Source organism: Clinocottus analis, unplaced genomic scaffold (assembly GCF_023055335.1).
Source record: "Clinocottus analis isolate CAN_PGR_092001 unplaced genomic scaffold, fCliAna1.0.p SCAF_7, whole genome shotgun sequence".
NCBI classification, from domain to species: domain Eukaryota; kingdom Metazoa; phylum Chordata; class Actinopteri; order Perciformes; family Cottidae; genus Clinocottus; species Clinocottus analis.
In genome coordinates, this window is record NW_027176229.1 from 7,861,443 (window position 1) to 7,877,078 (window position 15,636).

Here is a 15,636-nt window from a genome sequence, read left to right on the forward strand (position 1 = left end):
GTAGACTGCGCCCACTGGGCCTTGCAGATGCAGGCCCTTCTCCAGCCACGCTCAATACTTCAGCTCTGCCAGAACCCCGGGACCACCACATCCCAAACATCGCCCTTTGGTTTCAGTCTACCCATTCCTCTACACATCACACTAACACCTAAAATTCTTTACTGCTCCACCCTGCCCTGACTGGTATTCATTCCTGTTTGTTTCACTTTGAAGTGGGAAGATTCAAAGGTCTGAGCCCAGGCAACTGTACATTATGAGAAGGAAATACCCAATAGATGATTTGCAGCTTGAAGTATGTCAATTACGTCACAATAAATTCACATTGGAACATTGTTCCAGGTCTTGCCTGAGACCTTACTGTCTATTTTCATTGACTTTTAAAAATGAGCTGGTAAAAAGGACCAACAAGCTTCTTTCTTTTATTACAGATATATTTACATTCATTACTGAAGTCTTTACCGCAATGGAAAATTATTTCTTATATTTAATCTTTCATGTTTTGACTGATTTAAACTAGTATATAACAATAAGAAAAACAAGGAACTCAATTGTTTGGGGAGCAACAGACAAGGCAGAAAAAAAATCTCCATTGGTCTGATACTGCAGAACTGGATTGTTTTTGTAATACATACAATCTAGGAATATTGGCTCAGTTAACTGTCACACTCAATGTAAGTTAGTAAAAGTAAGTGCACCAGCCAAATGTCTAAAGTACAAATGTCAAATATTAATCTGGTGTGGGCAACTGAGGTTGAACTTGCTGCTCTGGCTCTATGTCCATTTCAGCCTCATTCTCCTCAATGTTCTGCTCTGGCTGCTGCTGTTGAGGCGGCTGAATGAGTCCCCCGTCCTGTGCAGTGTTGTAGGAGCCACAGTCGCTGCACTTCATCCCCAGCACGTGGAAAGGCACCGTACAGTGGGCTTGGCAGTCGTTACATATAATCTATAGTGAGGACAAACAAAAGTAATAGATTATGTAAAACGAGAGAAAAAATGTAACTAATTTATCAAAAAGAAATCCTGCAATTAATCGCTTTATGCGCCAAATTCAATAATGAAGTAAAAACTGTACCGCACGCTTTTTTTTTTTTTTTTTTAAAGTAATGTTATCAGAACATTATAACAGCACTCTTGAGCAACAGCAAGTTAACATACATACATAGTTGATGAATCTGTTTTCTTTTCTGAACAGGTACTGTTCAGTAGTAAGGGTTCCTGTTAGGCACAAGCAACTCATTATGTTCATGTTCAATTTGTTGCTTATCTTAAAGATGTACGTTAAAGACCAGCAATAAATTAACTTTATACAAAAGCAATAAGTGCTTTTCATGTTTTCCAGTTCAGTTTTTCTTCCTCAGTGAAAAAAGTCCAGTCTGTGTTGGCTTGAACAAGTGCACTGAAGTCTGGTTGAATGAGGTGGAGATGTGAAGGACAGCTGACAGGTATCAGCGGCAGCTTTGCTCATGTGCAATTCATTTTCAATCTGGACTTGGAGCCTGCAGCGCGAGCATGCCGATAGACTGACTGCCTGTGAGCGCTTTGTGAGACGGAGCAGCTTGTTGCAGCACTCGCTGCTCGCTGAGAACAGAAACTAAATAGTAATACGTGCTTTCACGTCAGGCTCAAGTCTGCAAGTCGTCAACACTGACTGTCGGTGAGGCTACACGCATGTATGCGCACGCGTGTATGCGCACGCGTGTATGCGCACGCGTGTATGCTGTATGCGCACGCATGTACGTAAATCGCCTTCAAAGTAAAAGCAGTGTTACTATATTGCATTTATGGTGTGCATCTTATTTATTTTTCATTTTTGATTGACCTCACGCAGGCCGGACTGGGAGAGCCGTAAGACGCCCAGGTCTGAACTACGTTGTCTAGGAGAAATTTAAAGTGCAGCACCTGTGTGCAGCAGTGATAAGCCCCTCCCAATGCAAAAAACCCAACAACATGCATTTAACACATGATCAAATAATTAACGCCGTTAATCGATTGAAAAATTAACGCATTACCTTGCCCAGCCCTAGTAAAAAGTTAACAAAATGAATTATTACTACTCAGTTGTCGCTAATGTCTTTTTTTTATATTTATCTTGTTTATAGTATAAAATATGTACGACGAGAGCATTGCGTAACCAGAGTTAAATTCCATGTGTGTACACACACACACACACACACACACACACACACACACACACACACACACACACACACACACACACACACACACACACACACACACACACACACACACACACACACACACACACACACACACACACACACACAAGCTAATTCTGCTTGATCGCAAAAATTACAGAATCCCATCTCTATTAACTTGTGCATATTGGATGAAATGATGAAATGGAAGATTCCTATGTAAAAAAATATATTTAAAAATAGTTCTATAAAATGTAATTGTTATAGTGTTTTGGTCTTACTTTGACAGTTGCACCCTGGTATTCAGTGGGCATCGGTGAGTGGGAAATCTCTTTGTCTATCTGATCCCAGTGGTCCTCCATGTCCCAGGCAGAGTGCATACACAAAGGACAGCGATACGCTCTAAAACAAATGAGGGGGAACGAAATTACATTTTGTGGAAAGACTTTTGAATTTGCCAGCACTGCAAATCCCAACACAAACAGACATCAGATTTTCCCCACAATCACTGTCAGAATTTTACAAATATGTTAAATAAAAAAGAAACTGTTTAGTGGTGGAAGCCGACTTTGTGTTGAAGTTTCAGTCAGACTTTGTGTGGAACTCAATTGTTCCAGCAATGCATGACATGTTTTTGACAAATAAATAACACATTAACAAGAAACAAGACCGTATTTTACTCGTTGTCCTGAGTAACCGGGAAAAATCAATAATTAGACCTACCCTGTTCTGACCATGTCATCAAAGCAGGTCCTGCAGAGAATGTAAACAAACACGTTAGTAGATCAGAACACCTTCTGAACTATGATTACTAAATAAATATTACATCTATTTAACGGTAATATAGGGCTAGAAAATATAATATGTAAATGTATTGTGTCTACATTATCTACAATATTTGATTATATTTTTGATTATCTTTGTAATTTCATAATTTTTCTATTTGTGTTTTACAGACATGATTTTTTTTTTTTTAAAAGCAGTATATAAATTATTAAATCTGGAATGAAATTTGCCAATGTCATACATTCATTTTTTCTTCTTCTATGGTGTAAAGTAAATTGGGATGTAAACAAATAGACAAAATTGCACAATTCAGTCTGACAACAGCCAATAGCAGTCATACTTGTGTAAAAGATGGCCGCATGGAAGAACGTGAGCACCAATTCTGGATGTGTGAATATCCTGCGGATAAAAGAGAAAATCATATCAAATACAAGAGAAGGTTATCTAATGCATAAACAGTTTGTTGTCAAATTTGTTTTTGTTTTTTTACCTCCATACATACAGGGCAGTTCTGCCTCGAAACATTTTCAACACACTGAAACATAAAAGATCATTGTGTTTGACAGCAATGAGGACACTCGTTTGCTCATCACACAGAACGCAGATGATGGGTGTGTGGTTCAGAAACAGACGCAGGCTAATAGTCACCTTGTGGTTTCCCTGCAGATCCTGAGCTAAACACAGATTGCATTTCTCACAATGGAAATACTTCTCCCTGGGCCCAATCCTGTCAGGGTCAAAGCACAATGTCACTGCTAAAGATGACAATTACCTCATGTATGAATTACTTGTAACATGACATCACAACTGATGACGTGAAATATCAACATATTTAGTAGTATCGCAGTTTCCACATCAACTTATAGTTTCTTTAATAAGTAAACCAGACATTGTAAAGACATGTCAACTTGATAAATTGCACTTTTATTTCATGCACGTCTTCCAGAAAACATATTTACATGTCAAATAATTAATAAATGAAACCAAATGATGCATTCCGGCTGAGTTAACAGACATTATTTTTTCTTCCTCTCAATTAAACAAACAGAATGTAAATGTATTATCCAAGTTACAATTATCAGAACATCCAGGCTCCCTCATGTGGTTTAAAGTTCAACTAATGAATATAAGACTGGATGTTTCACCTCGAGACATTTGTACTTCTACTCCCCAAGCACCAATATCATTGTTAGCGTCTTCTATTGAGCAGATAATCATTACAAAAAAATATGTTCTTATGACAAGTATTTAAGATGTATAAACTCTACTATTGCTCACCTGCATATCCCACAGGCCTGACAGTGGTACTGCTTCTTATCCTTATCGAACAAGTGGCAAATGTCACAGTAATACTCCCCAAACTGCTCGTGACACTGCTGGCAAGTCTGCTGTGCCTACAAGAGTAACATCTTTAGTTTGTACCATTATTTTTTCTTGATGAGTTGACCACTACATACACAAAAAACACATAAAAACTTAAGGGAAACAAGTGGAATTTAAGATAACTTAGTGGTACTGCTACAGCTGACATTGGAGTTAAAACATATCAGCTGCAGGTGTTGTTCTCAGTTACCTGCTGCACTGTCTGACATGTAGAGCACTGCACCTCAATGACTTTGAATCTATCCATTTGGTGGTTCTCCTCTGCATCATGGCACAGCCGACAGACATACAGTTTACCACAGCAAGGTGCCTGCGATACATAGAAACATATGATCACACTATGGAAGGGCCAGTGCAGAGGCTGTGTCAGATCACAGCTCAACAATAAATCATATTTGCTGCAACAAAACAAGAAGTTAGCTTCATAGAAAGGTGAAATCTATATATTTTTTCAATAAGTAATGACATACTTTTTACTCACTAAACATTTCCATACTTGTATTCAGCTAATATATATACGCATCTGTCATTACCATCCAGTTTCTGTGTTACAGAACACCTGGGCCCTATTTCACGTACGTGGTTCAACAAATCCTATCAAAAGTCCTATTATCCAGCTTAACCTAACGAGATGATTGACTACAGTATATGTCGGTTCTACGAAGGTGGATCCGACCACAAACGGTCTCGTTTATTCTAACCAGACTTCAGTTCACAGGATAACTGCGCGTGCCCGCTGCTCTTCAGAAGGGAGAAAAGTCGAACGCCAAGTTCATGATGTTGTCTTTCTAAAATGACAAATAAACTCAGAGAAAGACTGTCTCTTTTCTCTGCTGATGAGCAGAAGTTGATCATGTGTACAGATGATGAATTTAAGTCCATAATCATGCCAAAATTTAATGGCGATTTCACATTCAAGCGTGGCGAATATTCGCAACACTTCCTGTTGTGAATGCAACGCCGCGTAACACGAGTCACTTAAGCAGTGCGAAATATCAGACAGGTAAATGTGTCAAAAAATAAATAAATGTATCGGCTAATTTTAAGTGCCTCAAAACTCAAATCAATGAGATTATATTTAAATGTGCCTGCTGCTAGTAGTATACGAATTAATATATACTTATGAGGATATGTGTACTGTATGCACGTATGTCTCATGAACTATGTGTATATTCATGTAACCTATGTTCTCCGCATCGCGGACACAAACGTGTCCCACTCGCGAAAATGCGAGCTGTGCCTTGCGCTCTTTTTTTTTTTTTTTTTAAACAATCCTTCTGTGATCCAGTCTGCATATACAGTATGTATTGTGTACATTATGTGAGACGGAAAACGCTCAGCTGCGCCGGTGTTCAATGTACGGCTCCAGAAAGTCTCGTAAATAAATGAGTCCTTGTCAGCAGAATCGATAGCGCTCATATGACGTCATCATGATGTAAAAACGGATATTGACGATCTGCAAGTACTCTCTCACTATAAAACTCACATATAACTAATATCGCTCCTTTATCAATGAGGAAGAGAGCTGCTTTTTGTCCGCTTGGAGTGGACAACTTATGCAGTGAACTTTCAGTAAACCTGCTCCGGACCAGGTTAGGGGATTTCGATGTGTTGCTATGGTGACTGATCTAAACTGGCTTCGTGAAAGCGAAAATCCAGATCTACGTTATCTTATCATGGAAATTATCCCGTTATATCAGTAAACCACGTACGTGGAATAGGGCCCAGCTGGTGTCTTAGTAACTATCGCTAATGTAGCTAGCTGACCTAACGTTAAGCTAGGTTAGCTGTGAGTGGTTGCTACCAGAGCAATACAGTAGCACTGTCCGTTTCAGCAGAGTGACAGTGAGGCACATTCAACATTGACATGCATCAGAGGTGAATATATACGATACATATTAAAAAGTTGACTCACTTTCAATAAGCAGCTGCGTACATAATGCTCACAACCAGCAGGGGAGGCCATGTTTCCCACAAACCGGGCGCTTCTTCTTCTTTGAGTGCGATGGCAAGACTGCTGTTTTTTTTTCTTCTTCTTCTTCTTCTTCTTTTTACAGCGTAGACTCAGCTATGCTGCCCCCGTTCGTTTGCGAATCCTAGATACTGCATTTATTTTTATGACACGCATTTCGCCACTTTGATTCTGCAACATTTACTAAAACCGTTAGCGTTAATTTTATTGGTTATGTGTTAATACTTGTATTGGTTATGCATCAATACTTTGCTATGTCAAGCGAGCTTTCTTTTCCTCTCTTTCTCTGTAAAATGTTTTGATTTTTTAAATAATGTTCACGTTCATTGAACGATTGTCAGTTGAATAAAAGTTGTTTTCTATTAATTATATAATTTATTCTTTATTTCATATTGATGGTTGACAAGACACACTGATTCACTATGTCTAGCTCCTCGGACGGCGCCGCTGGTGTAGTGGTATCATGCAAGATTCCCATTCTTGCGACCCGGGTTCGATTCCCGGGCGGCGCACGTATTTTTGATTTTGCTTTAGCAACTAATGTTGAAAGATACAACCCTGAAATATACAAGTTAGCTAGTTGATGAACTGTAGCCAATAACTCCCATTATAATTAGCCATCTTACACATGATTTTGTCACCCACTGGGTTACCGGCGCGTGCGTTTCACAGATGTTTCCAGGGTGCATTTCTTTAAATGTTTTTGCATCGCTGGCGCTTAAGCTTACGACCACACACAGGCGAATGGAGAAATGTACTATTCGCTGTTACGCAAAGCTCCAACAAACTTGCTTTGTTTCGCAGCTCATGTCACAATAAAAATGTAGAGGCACATCTTTGTGTGTGGGAGAAAGAGCGCCTGATTTTGGCTTCATTTCAGCGCGCAGGTTGACGCTGCTGACGCTGCTCCTCCGCCATCTTCAACTTCCTATTGTTTGCATCAGACTGAGGCTGTCTGCGGTGTGTGCGAGAGCAGAATCGGCCGCCGATTTATCATTAAATAGTAGATATAACCTTTACGTTCCCTGTTGCTCAAGTTCAGCACAAACCATTTGTATGTCATTGGATTAAAGAGCTCTCAGGACGCGACCGCTAAACCTTGATAATGGAGGACGATCAACCCAGAACCTTGTGAGTAACAGCGGCCCCGTCTATGTCCTGGAAAGGGCTCAGTATAGCTAACGTTACCCGAGATGTTTCCACGTTGTTGTTTCAATTTCAAACTGTAAAACTCTGTAATTCTGTGAGATAGTCAACATTTAATACACGTTTTACTTGGCGTGTGGGAAAAATGCATCGTTTGTAAATACAGTACACATATTGTATTTGAATTTTTAATGTGAAGTTCTGTTTGATTTAGTCGTATAAATAGACGGAACCGCAACTCGCCTGAAAATGAAACTGAGTGGCGAGCTAATGCTAGTTATCGCAGGGAGCCGGTTACGTCTCTTTAAATGTACACGTTTTTTAAAATCTTACGATATATGTATTCCCTCCGATAACCGTGTTTTATTATCAACAGCCAGGTGATAGCCAGACCCTTCGCGAAGTGGATGTAATTTTACAGCCGTTTGTTGCCACCGAGCATGAGGCCCTCATGAACCTAGCTAGCGTTATCTTTAGCTAGCTGGCAGACGAGCCACGTCAACGCTCGGAGAGACGGCTCCTGTGAGACCGGCTGTACTGGAGTTGTCTGCGTAAAATTGAGGTCACTGCAAGCAATATGCAGTCCCCCATCCTTGTTTTTATATTAATTGAAGGATTTGTTGTGGGTTGAAGCTAGCCCGGTTAACTAGCCTTTGTTTGCATGCTACTTCCTGTTTGACAAAGACTCAATTCCCCCCGTCTCTCTCCTTGTTTGCAGGTATGTGGGGAATCTGTCCAGGGATGTCACCGAGCCCCTCATTCTGCAGGTCTTCACACAAATAGGACCTTGCAAGAGCTGTAAAATGATAGTTGATGTAAGTGTTATTCTCTCTGGTGTGTATTATTGTACTATATAGGAAATGACTTCCAACAGTGGCCTGAAAGGTGGTGGTGCTGCTTGTGAGAGTCCCAATCGCCATATGTGCATGTTATTGACTTTGTTCTCTAAGTCAGTTACATCAAGTCTGAGATTCCAAACTACAACGGGTGGCTTTTGTTATCTGCAGTTATTAAATTGCCCCCCTTGCTGTGTATTTAATATCATTCTTGTTTTCCCATTGACAGACGGCTGGAAACGATCCGTACTGCTTTGTGGAGTTCTATGACCACAGGCATGCCGCTGCCTCACTGGCAGCCATGAATGGAAGGAAAATAATGGGTAAGGTAAGCTATCGTGTCTACAGGGTGAGTGGGGACGGGCGTGCTTTAGGTATGGGGCATTTCGGTTGTGTGCCTTTTGAAATAATAATAATAAAACAACTTGTTGACTGTTAGTATTTGTATTCCATTAATTAGATGAATTTCAAGTTCCCAGCTGGAGATTAGATTAGTTCTCTATCTGTAAAGGGGAAGCTGCCGGAGCATGGGTCTAAATCGAATCTTGACCATTTCAGTGCATCTCTACTGCCAGAAAGCTATCTCTATGTCTGTAAAATCATCGTGTGGCGTGAGTGCTTCAAGCAAAGTAAGGTTTTGCAAGAAAAAGACTAATTCAGGGATCTACTAAACGAGGCGGTGCCGTATCATCTGTTAGTCTTTAAGACATGTAAGTTGCTTTGGAAAGACAGCAAAACATGAAGTCTTGGAGGAGCCGGATAATGTTCGGTTATTTAGATGGAACAATAAAGCAAACCATTGAAATTCAAATTGTCAAAATTAAAAAGACCATGAAGCCGTAAAAAAGAATATTAAAGTGATGCTGGATGGCTTAATAATGAGCGTAGTTTCTGGATTCAGTCCGATGACAGAACCGGGAAATTAAATTACTACACTAAGGGCAGTTCGTTGATAAAATATAGCAAATTGTATAACGCACATTGACATGTCGCATAAAGAAATGTATTCCCTCAGATGACAACTGCAGTTCAAAAACATCACACACATACTTAGTGTGGTATTATTGTAGACGGAGATCCAACAATGTGGTGCTCTGTAAATTCTTCAAACTGGAAATGACTTAACACAGCCATACGTACAACTCCTCTGCAGAAAACCATCCCTGTTCTGTTTATGTTAACAGACATTTGTGAGTAAGAAAATTGCTTAAACTAACATCACATTTTATGTTACTTTAGAATTATTATACTTATACATACAAAACATGATTGTTACATTAATGGATTAGGTGCAGCCCTACATCACTGAACTAAGCAACCACCCTGAGAGAGGTGTGTTTCACTGGCGACCACGGCAGAAGAGATTTGTAACTAAGATCTGCGTGCGTTTGTTGTTGGCTTACCCATTATGGGGTTTCGACAGTAAATAATCCGTGGTTCACATGCGTGCGGATCCGTGAGGTGGGGGGGGGGGGTCGTACATATAGACAGTGGTCGGTTTCACCACTCGTGATAACGCACCATATCTCATTCAATTTTTTATTTGAAGTAGATTTATTGCATTTAAAATACTTTTTAAGTCAGCTTTTCAATCATATACTATTATAGTGGAGAGAACCAGATTTTAATGTAAGTGATGTAAACATACCCCACCTGGCCTGTTCTTTCTCACTTATCCGCAGGAGGTCAAAGTCAACTGGGCCACGACGCCAACCAGCCAGAAAAAAGACACAAGTAGTAAGTACGAGGGCTTTTCAGTGGAGATAATAATTCCTCATCTCTTGCCCTAATGAAATCCTTTTTATCAATTAATTTTATGTAACAAAACATTTAAACTATATTTCCTTTATCAAAGGAAGTGATTCAATAGTTTTAAAACATGGAGAGCACTTAATTTTATAAGTAACAAAATTGAATACATAAAAAATCAAGGACATTATTTTAAATTGCATATATGCTTACATATTTTTGTCAATTTATTCACACCTCTCCATGACTCCTTTTTGTCCTTGGCCTAGTAACGAAAATCACAATAATATACTATATTGCATATTGAAACATATTGTTTCTCCCCCTTAGATCATTTTCACGTCTTCGTTGGAGACCTCAGCCCAGAAATAACTACAGAAGACGTCAAAGCTGCCTTCGGTCCATTTGGCAGGATATCGTAAGTATCAGGATTTATTGACAAGGATGATTTAAATCAACGATTGACTTAAGAAAATGCCAGTAAGGGTTATTATCCTCTGTTCGTCTTACTCTATAAATTAAGAATTATTGGGTATGAAAATGCATAGGTGATGTCATTTAATTTTATGAGCTTTTAAAGACTTTTATTTCTGAAACTAAACTATTATTGTTTTTTTTTCCTTCTGTCAGGCTTTGTGTTGTGCTCCATGTTTTTAATGTAAAATGATGGGTTTGTCCACAGAGATGCTCGTGTTGTGAAAGATATGGCTACAGGGAAATCTAAAGGCTATGGCTTTGTGTCTTTCTTCAACAAATGGGTTAGTACAGAGACATGATTGACCAAAATTGTTAACTTTACTGCAGCCTCACGTTAATTCTGCTGTTATTAGTGTTTATAGTGTAATAGTTGTCATTAAACATGCTCCAAAAACAGCCATTTCTCTCGTTATTGTAGCAATTTAGGACATATTTGAACATTACTGTGCTTCTAAAGGGATGCATGTTAGATTGTATGTGGCTAAACGCTAGCTCCATGGATTACCCGGTCTCTTTCTCTGTTCCAGGACGCAGAGAACGCCATTCAGCAGATGGGTGGTCAGTGGTTAGGAGGCAGACAGATTCGAACTAACTGGGCCACAAGAAAGCCCCCCGCCCCAAAGACCACCTATGAAAGTGCGTTTGCATGAGAATTGCACATGTTTTGCTTGTTTATAAAGATGTTGGATTCATGTATTAAATGTTTAAATGTCTCTGTCTCCTTTGGCAGGTAACTGCAAGCACCTATCCTTCGATGAAGTAGTGAGTCAGTCCAGTCCAAGTAACTGCACTGTGTATTGTGGCGGCGTCAGCACAGGACTGACAGGTAATACACTATTATTAGTACCATTACTGCCTTCAGTATGATGATGACAGTGGTAGTATGAGGTAGATACAGAAAATGGTTCAAAGATCATTAATAAAACAGCAAATAAGCTGTTAAGGCTGACAAATGCTAGTGAGCACCTCTTAAAGCAATTAAGCTGTTCTTGATCCTTAAAATTTTTTTTTTTTAATAATTCTTCAACATTCCTCCAATGACGCCAAAACCAACAATACGTTGCTTCTACTAACAAGTAAGGTCTGTGTAACCACATCTTTCCTGATCTTGAGGTTTTTGAATGACGCTGTCACATTTGTTGACGTAATTGCCCTACAAAAATTCTAAATCTTTAACCTTAAATAAATTGATTTGGCTGATTTTAAATTAGTTGGTGTACCTTTTTAATTAAATAAACGTTCTCTAATTGATATCCAACTCGTAGGTGCATGCATCCTGTATCATGCTCAGCATCCCAATCAAACCGGCATCTCAGAACTTGCTCATCGATGCTTTATTTTGAATCCTGAGATTTGAAAGTGGAGTCACAGTGTTGTTTTAGAATAAACCTCACTGGCTTTGTTTATCTTAGTGAAATAAATGTATTGTCATTGTGTTCATATTTATCTTCAAAACTATTTTGAGTTCTGTTGCATTTCGGCAACACAGACAGTACTTGGTGGGTTTTGGACATCTCAGTCTTTTCAGAGGAGTTTTTGCTAAAGAAAAGATAAAATAATGTTCTAAAACATTACCGTTTGCTAAAACATTGTCAAAATATTGAACGCAAGTTTTCCTGAAGCTCTGTGGTGTCATCAGCAAAATTGTGACTGGTCTATGAATTTAATTTAATTTCTGTTTGGCCTTCAGAGCAACTGATGAGACAGACTTTCTCTCCCTTTGGACAAATCATGGAAATCAGAGTTTTCCCAGACAAAGGCTATTCGTTTGTGAGGTATGTGGACATTTCATGTTTACTTCCCTATTTCTTTTCTTTTAAGTCAAAGTGTGGTGCACAAATTGTTACTCCTGGTCCTCAGCAGTCTGGGTCTTGCAAATTCTTATTCTAGCCGTTTACAGGACTACAGCTTTGGATGTAGGGAGAGAGAATTTTACGACAAAGATGAAGACAAAACATGCATCGCTCTAGATTATTAGGACTGTGATTAAGAACCAATAAACCTGCTTTTAATTATGTAAGCGACACAGGTTTTATCCACATGTATATTTTGTCTTCAATGTTTTGTGTTGGCAGGAATAAGGTCATTGATTGATTAGATGAAGTATTAATCCTAGTCACTGGTTAGATGCTTAAATTGTCAAATTAATTTTATTGCATGTATTCACAAGTGTCTACATTGTCCATCAAATAATTATTCATCCTGGTCCCAATGCTCAATAACTTTGGTCATCATTGCTAAGTAAATATCTATTAAATCAGCGTGTCCTTGGTCTCTTTCTCCTTTTTGTTTTTTTCCAGGTTTAACTCCCATGAGTCAGCGGCCCATGCCATTGTGTCAGTGAATGGCACCTCAATAGAGGGCCATATAGTGAAATGCTACTGGGGTAAAGAGACCCCAGACATGATGAACCCGATGCAGCAGATGTCTCTGCCCCAGGTAATGACACATGTTGTGTAGAGAAAGCCACTAGTTGCTGTCCTTTTGGAGGCTCATAGGACAACACATGCAAAAGATGACATCTGGAAGGTAGTGACGCTTTTTATCCTAAGTCTGTATTATTAATGACATCAGTCGATTTGAAACCCAGGAAGTGTTGATCCAGACAAGGAATTTACAAAGAATGTTCCCTTAATGTTAAAGGGAGATCTGAGCTTAACGTGAAGCAGGCTGTGTTCATTCAAGTGCATTTCTATGGGACATCACTTGAGGAGAAAATAGTGCAATCATTTTGAACATAAAACTAGTATATATTTTCCCCATCTTATTGTGGCACGCTCATCTCACTGACCAACACACTCGGGCTACAGTGGGCTCTTTTTAAGCTCATCATTGGATCACATATTGACCTCATGCTATTTTTATGGTGTATAGTTCGTAGGTTTTCGTTATGTCATCCCTTTTGGCACAGGACTACCTGGGGACCTCCAGTAGTTTGTAATAATTGTTGCAGTTGTCTGTTAATACTGTGTTAATCTGCCATATCCATAAATTGTCAAAGTGAATATTCCATAATATATACACATGTCAACAAAAACAGAGGTCATGTGATGAATCAGCATATCTGTAATTTCGGGTTGTATTTTCTTAACCAAACTTGTTGTACTCTACAGCAGAACAAGATGAGCTTCCCTGCGGCAGCCCAGCCCTACGGCCAGTGGGGCCAGTGGTACGGCAACGGGCCCCAGATCAGCCAGTATGTCCCGAATGGGTGGCAGGTCCCCACCTACGGTGTCTACGGCCAGGCTTGGAACCAGCAGGGCTTCAAGTAAGTAGCACGGTGTGCACAGGGCTCCCCTTCACCGCCTCCAGCACCACCAGAGTCCCGCTTCAAGACCGGAGCAATGAGAGCCAGCTCTGGCCACAGGAGGGAGCCGTGACCTCCCTCCCCGAACCCCACAACCTGTCTCTTCCTCTCGCCAGCCCCTCCCTTACTCATCTTGAAGATTGAGAAATAAGCACACGCACGCACACACACACAGAACAATCTGAACTTTAATTTTGTTGTTAATCATGTTGCAGTTATACCTGCTCGCAGTGCACAGTACATCCTAATAACTGAAGGGTTTTGTTCCGAAATGTTTCTTGAATTATACTTATAGTTCAAACTGTAGTCTGTTCCAAAAAAAAAGATTGTGAGAAAACTGCCTTAAACTAGCTCAAAGCGTATGTCTTGAATTTCAATACATTTAAAGATAACTGACTAAGGTGACTAAACAAGATGAATGCTGACAGCCCAGATCAAAGTTTTCACTTGCTGTCTACACCTGGGGATGGTTAATATTGAAGAATTAATTTCCTTTCCCTTTCTGTACAATTGCCTACTGTGTTCTTTAAGGCCTGTTCAGTTGTTTTTGTTTGTCTACATTCATGTCATAGAATTTTACATTTTTCTTTTGATTTCATTGATTTATTTCTACATACATCTGAGGATTTGATCTGTATATTAATGTCGGTAGGACATGTTAAATATCTTTTGTAGGTTGTTATCAAACTTTGTTTTTATTTAGACAGCCTATGTGCAGTGACATTTTGTGCACCGAAGAAAAATAAAGGAGAGGCCATATGTTGTTGACAGTCTAAAATTCTTGGCGACCAGCTGTATAAATAGACTCTGTACAAAGGTGTGAGGGAATGAAAGCAGTGATAGTGTGTTTGATCGTCTAATGTACAGTAATGCACAATTCCAGAAAGAGACGAGGCCTCTTTTGACTTGAAATTCGAAGATGATGCTTTATCCTGAATAAGCTGTGTTATCTCCACACTGAATTTAGAAAATAGAAATCATACGACTTAAAATACATTGTTGGGTGAGAATTGACGTTTGTGGCCAAACATAGTGTTGCAAGAGGAATGAAAATAAGCCACGCTGTTTTCTGCAGTGGAGGGGTGGGGGGAGTTGAAAAGGAATATTTAGCTTGCAGCGCTTAGCCTCTGTGCTCTTTCTCTGCTTGTCCACCCATATTTAATCAAATTACATGTTTCTTTGGTTCTTCCAAAGAACCCTCCACTCTTTTTATTTTGTTTTTTTTTGCTAGCTTGATTTCTGCCCAGCCTGCCTCACCTTCACAACCTTTGATAACTCTGTTTACCTTCTTGTTCTCATTCTAGCTGTCCAGATTCTAGTAGCTCTAATATAAACCCTATGGCTCCCTTTCGCCTTGTCTCCTCTAACCTGCTGGCATTTTGTCTTTCTGTCTCCCTCCCCCCTCTCTCTCTCTCTCTCTCTCTCTCTTTACCTCGTTTTTTGCAGTCACTTACCGGCCAGTGCTGGGTGGACTGGCATGAGCGCCATCAGTAACGGTGGGGTTATGGAGCCTACACAGGGATTGAATGGGAGTATGCTAGCCAACCAGCCCGGTATGGGAGCCGCAGGATACCCCACACACTGATAAGTGGGCAGGGTGGGAGTATTTTCAACCGTCAGCTTCTTATTGGCTGTAAGGTGCCCTGCGGGGCTGTGTACCGCCTCATTTGTGGCAGGACTAAGACTTTTACTGGGATGAGGAACCTGATGGAAAGGTTGACATCTATGTGAGATGTAAATGGGATTTCGTGGGTGGGGGGGGGGGGGGGGGGGGGTTGAGATAATGGGAGCCAGGGAGGAGCGATTTGACCCACACAGGTATTT

At 39.9% G+C, this 15,636-nt stretch overlaps 2 protein-coding genes and 1 non-coding gene across 3 annotated transcripts; 2 read left to right on the forward strand and 1 right to left on the reverse strand.

The window, feature by feature from the left end:
• Positions 1–394: 394 nt before the first annotated feature.
• rchy1 (ring finger and CHY zinc finger domain containing 1) lies at positions 395–6,362 on the reverse strand. Its single transcript, XM_068566255.1, has 9 exons — positions 6,241–6,362; positions 4,516–4,635; positions 4,221–4,336; positions 3,591–3,669; positions 3,433–3,477; positions 3,283–3,341; positions 2,880–2,909; positions 2,438–2,558; positions 395–943 (listed from the first exon to the last, which is right to left on the reverse strand). Exons 1-9 carry the CDS (start codon positions 6,289–6,291, stop codon positions 728–730), a joined length of 837 nt encoding a protein of 278 aa, XP_068422356.1. The 5' UTR covers positions 6,292–6,362; the 3' UTR covers positions 395–727.
• A 376-nt stretch (positions 6,363–6,738) lies between these two features.
• trnag-ccc (transfer RNA glycine (anticodon CCC)) lies at positions 6,739–6,809 on the forward strand. Its single transcript has one exon. It is a non-coding gene; the product is annotated as a tRNA-Gly (tRNA).
• A 423-nt stretch (positions 6,810–7,232) lies between these two features.
• Positions 7,233–15,570, forward strand: LOC137805184 (cytotoxic granule associated RNA binding protein TIA1-like). The gene is made up of 12 exons (XM_068604988.1): positions 7,233–7,428; positions 8,162–8,258; positions 8,509–8,607; positions 9,962–10,016; positions 10,359–10,446; positions 10,711–10,786; positions 11,033–11,141; positions 11,236–11,331; positions 12,196–12,280; positions 12,806–12,944; positions 13,619–13,773; positions 15,259–15,570. Exons 1-12 carry the CDS (start codon positions 7,403–7,405, stop codon positions 15,395–15,397), a joined length of 1,164 nt encoding a protein of 387 aa, XP_068461089.1. The 5' UTR covers positions 7,233–7,402; the 3' UTR covers positions 15,398–15,570.
• Positions 15,571–15,636: the final 66 nt, after the last annotated feature.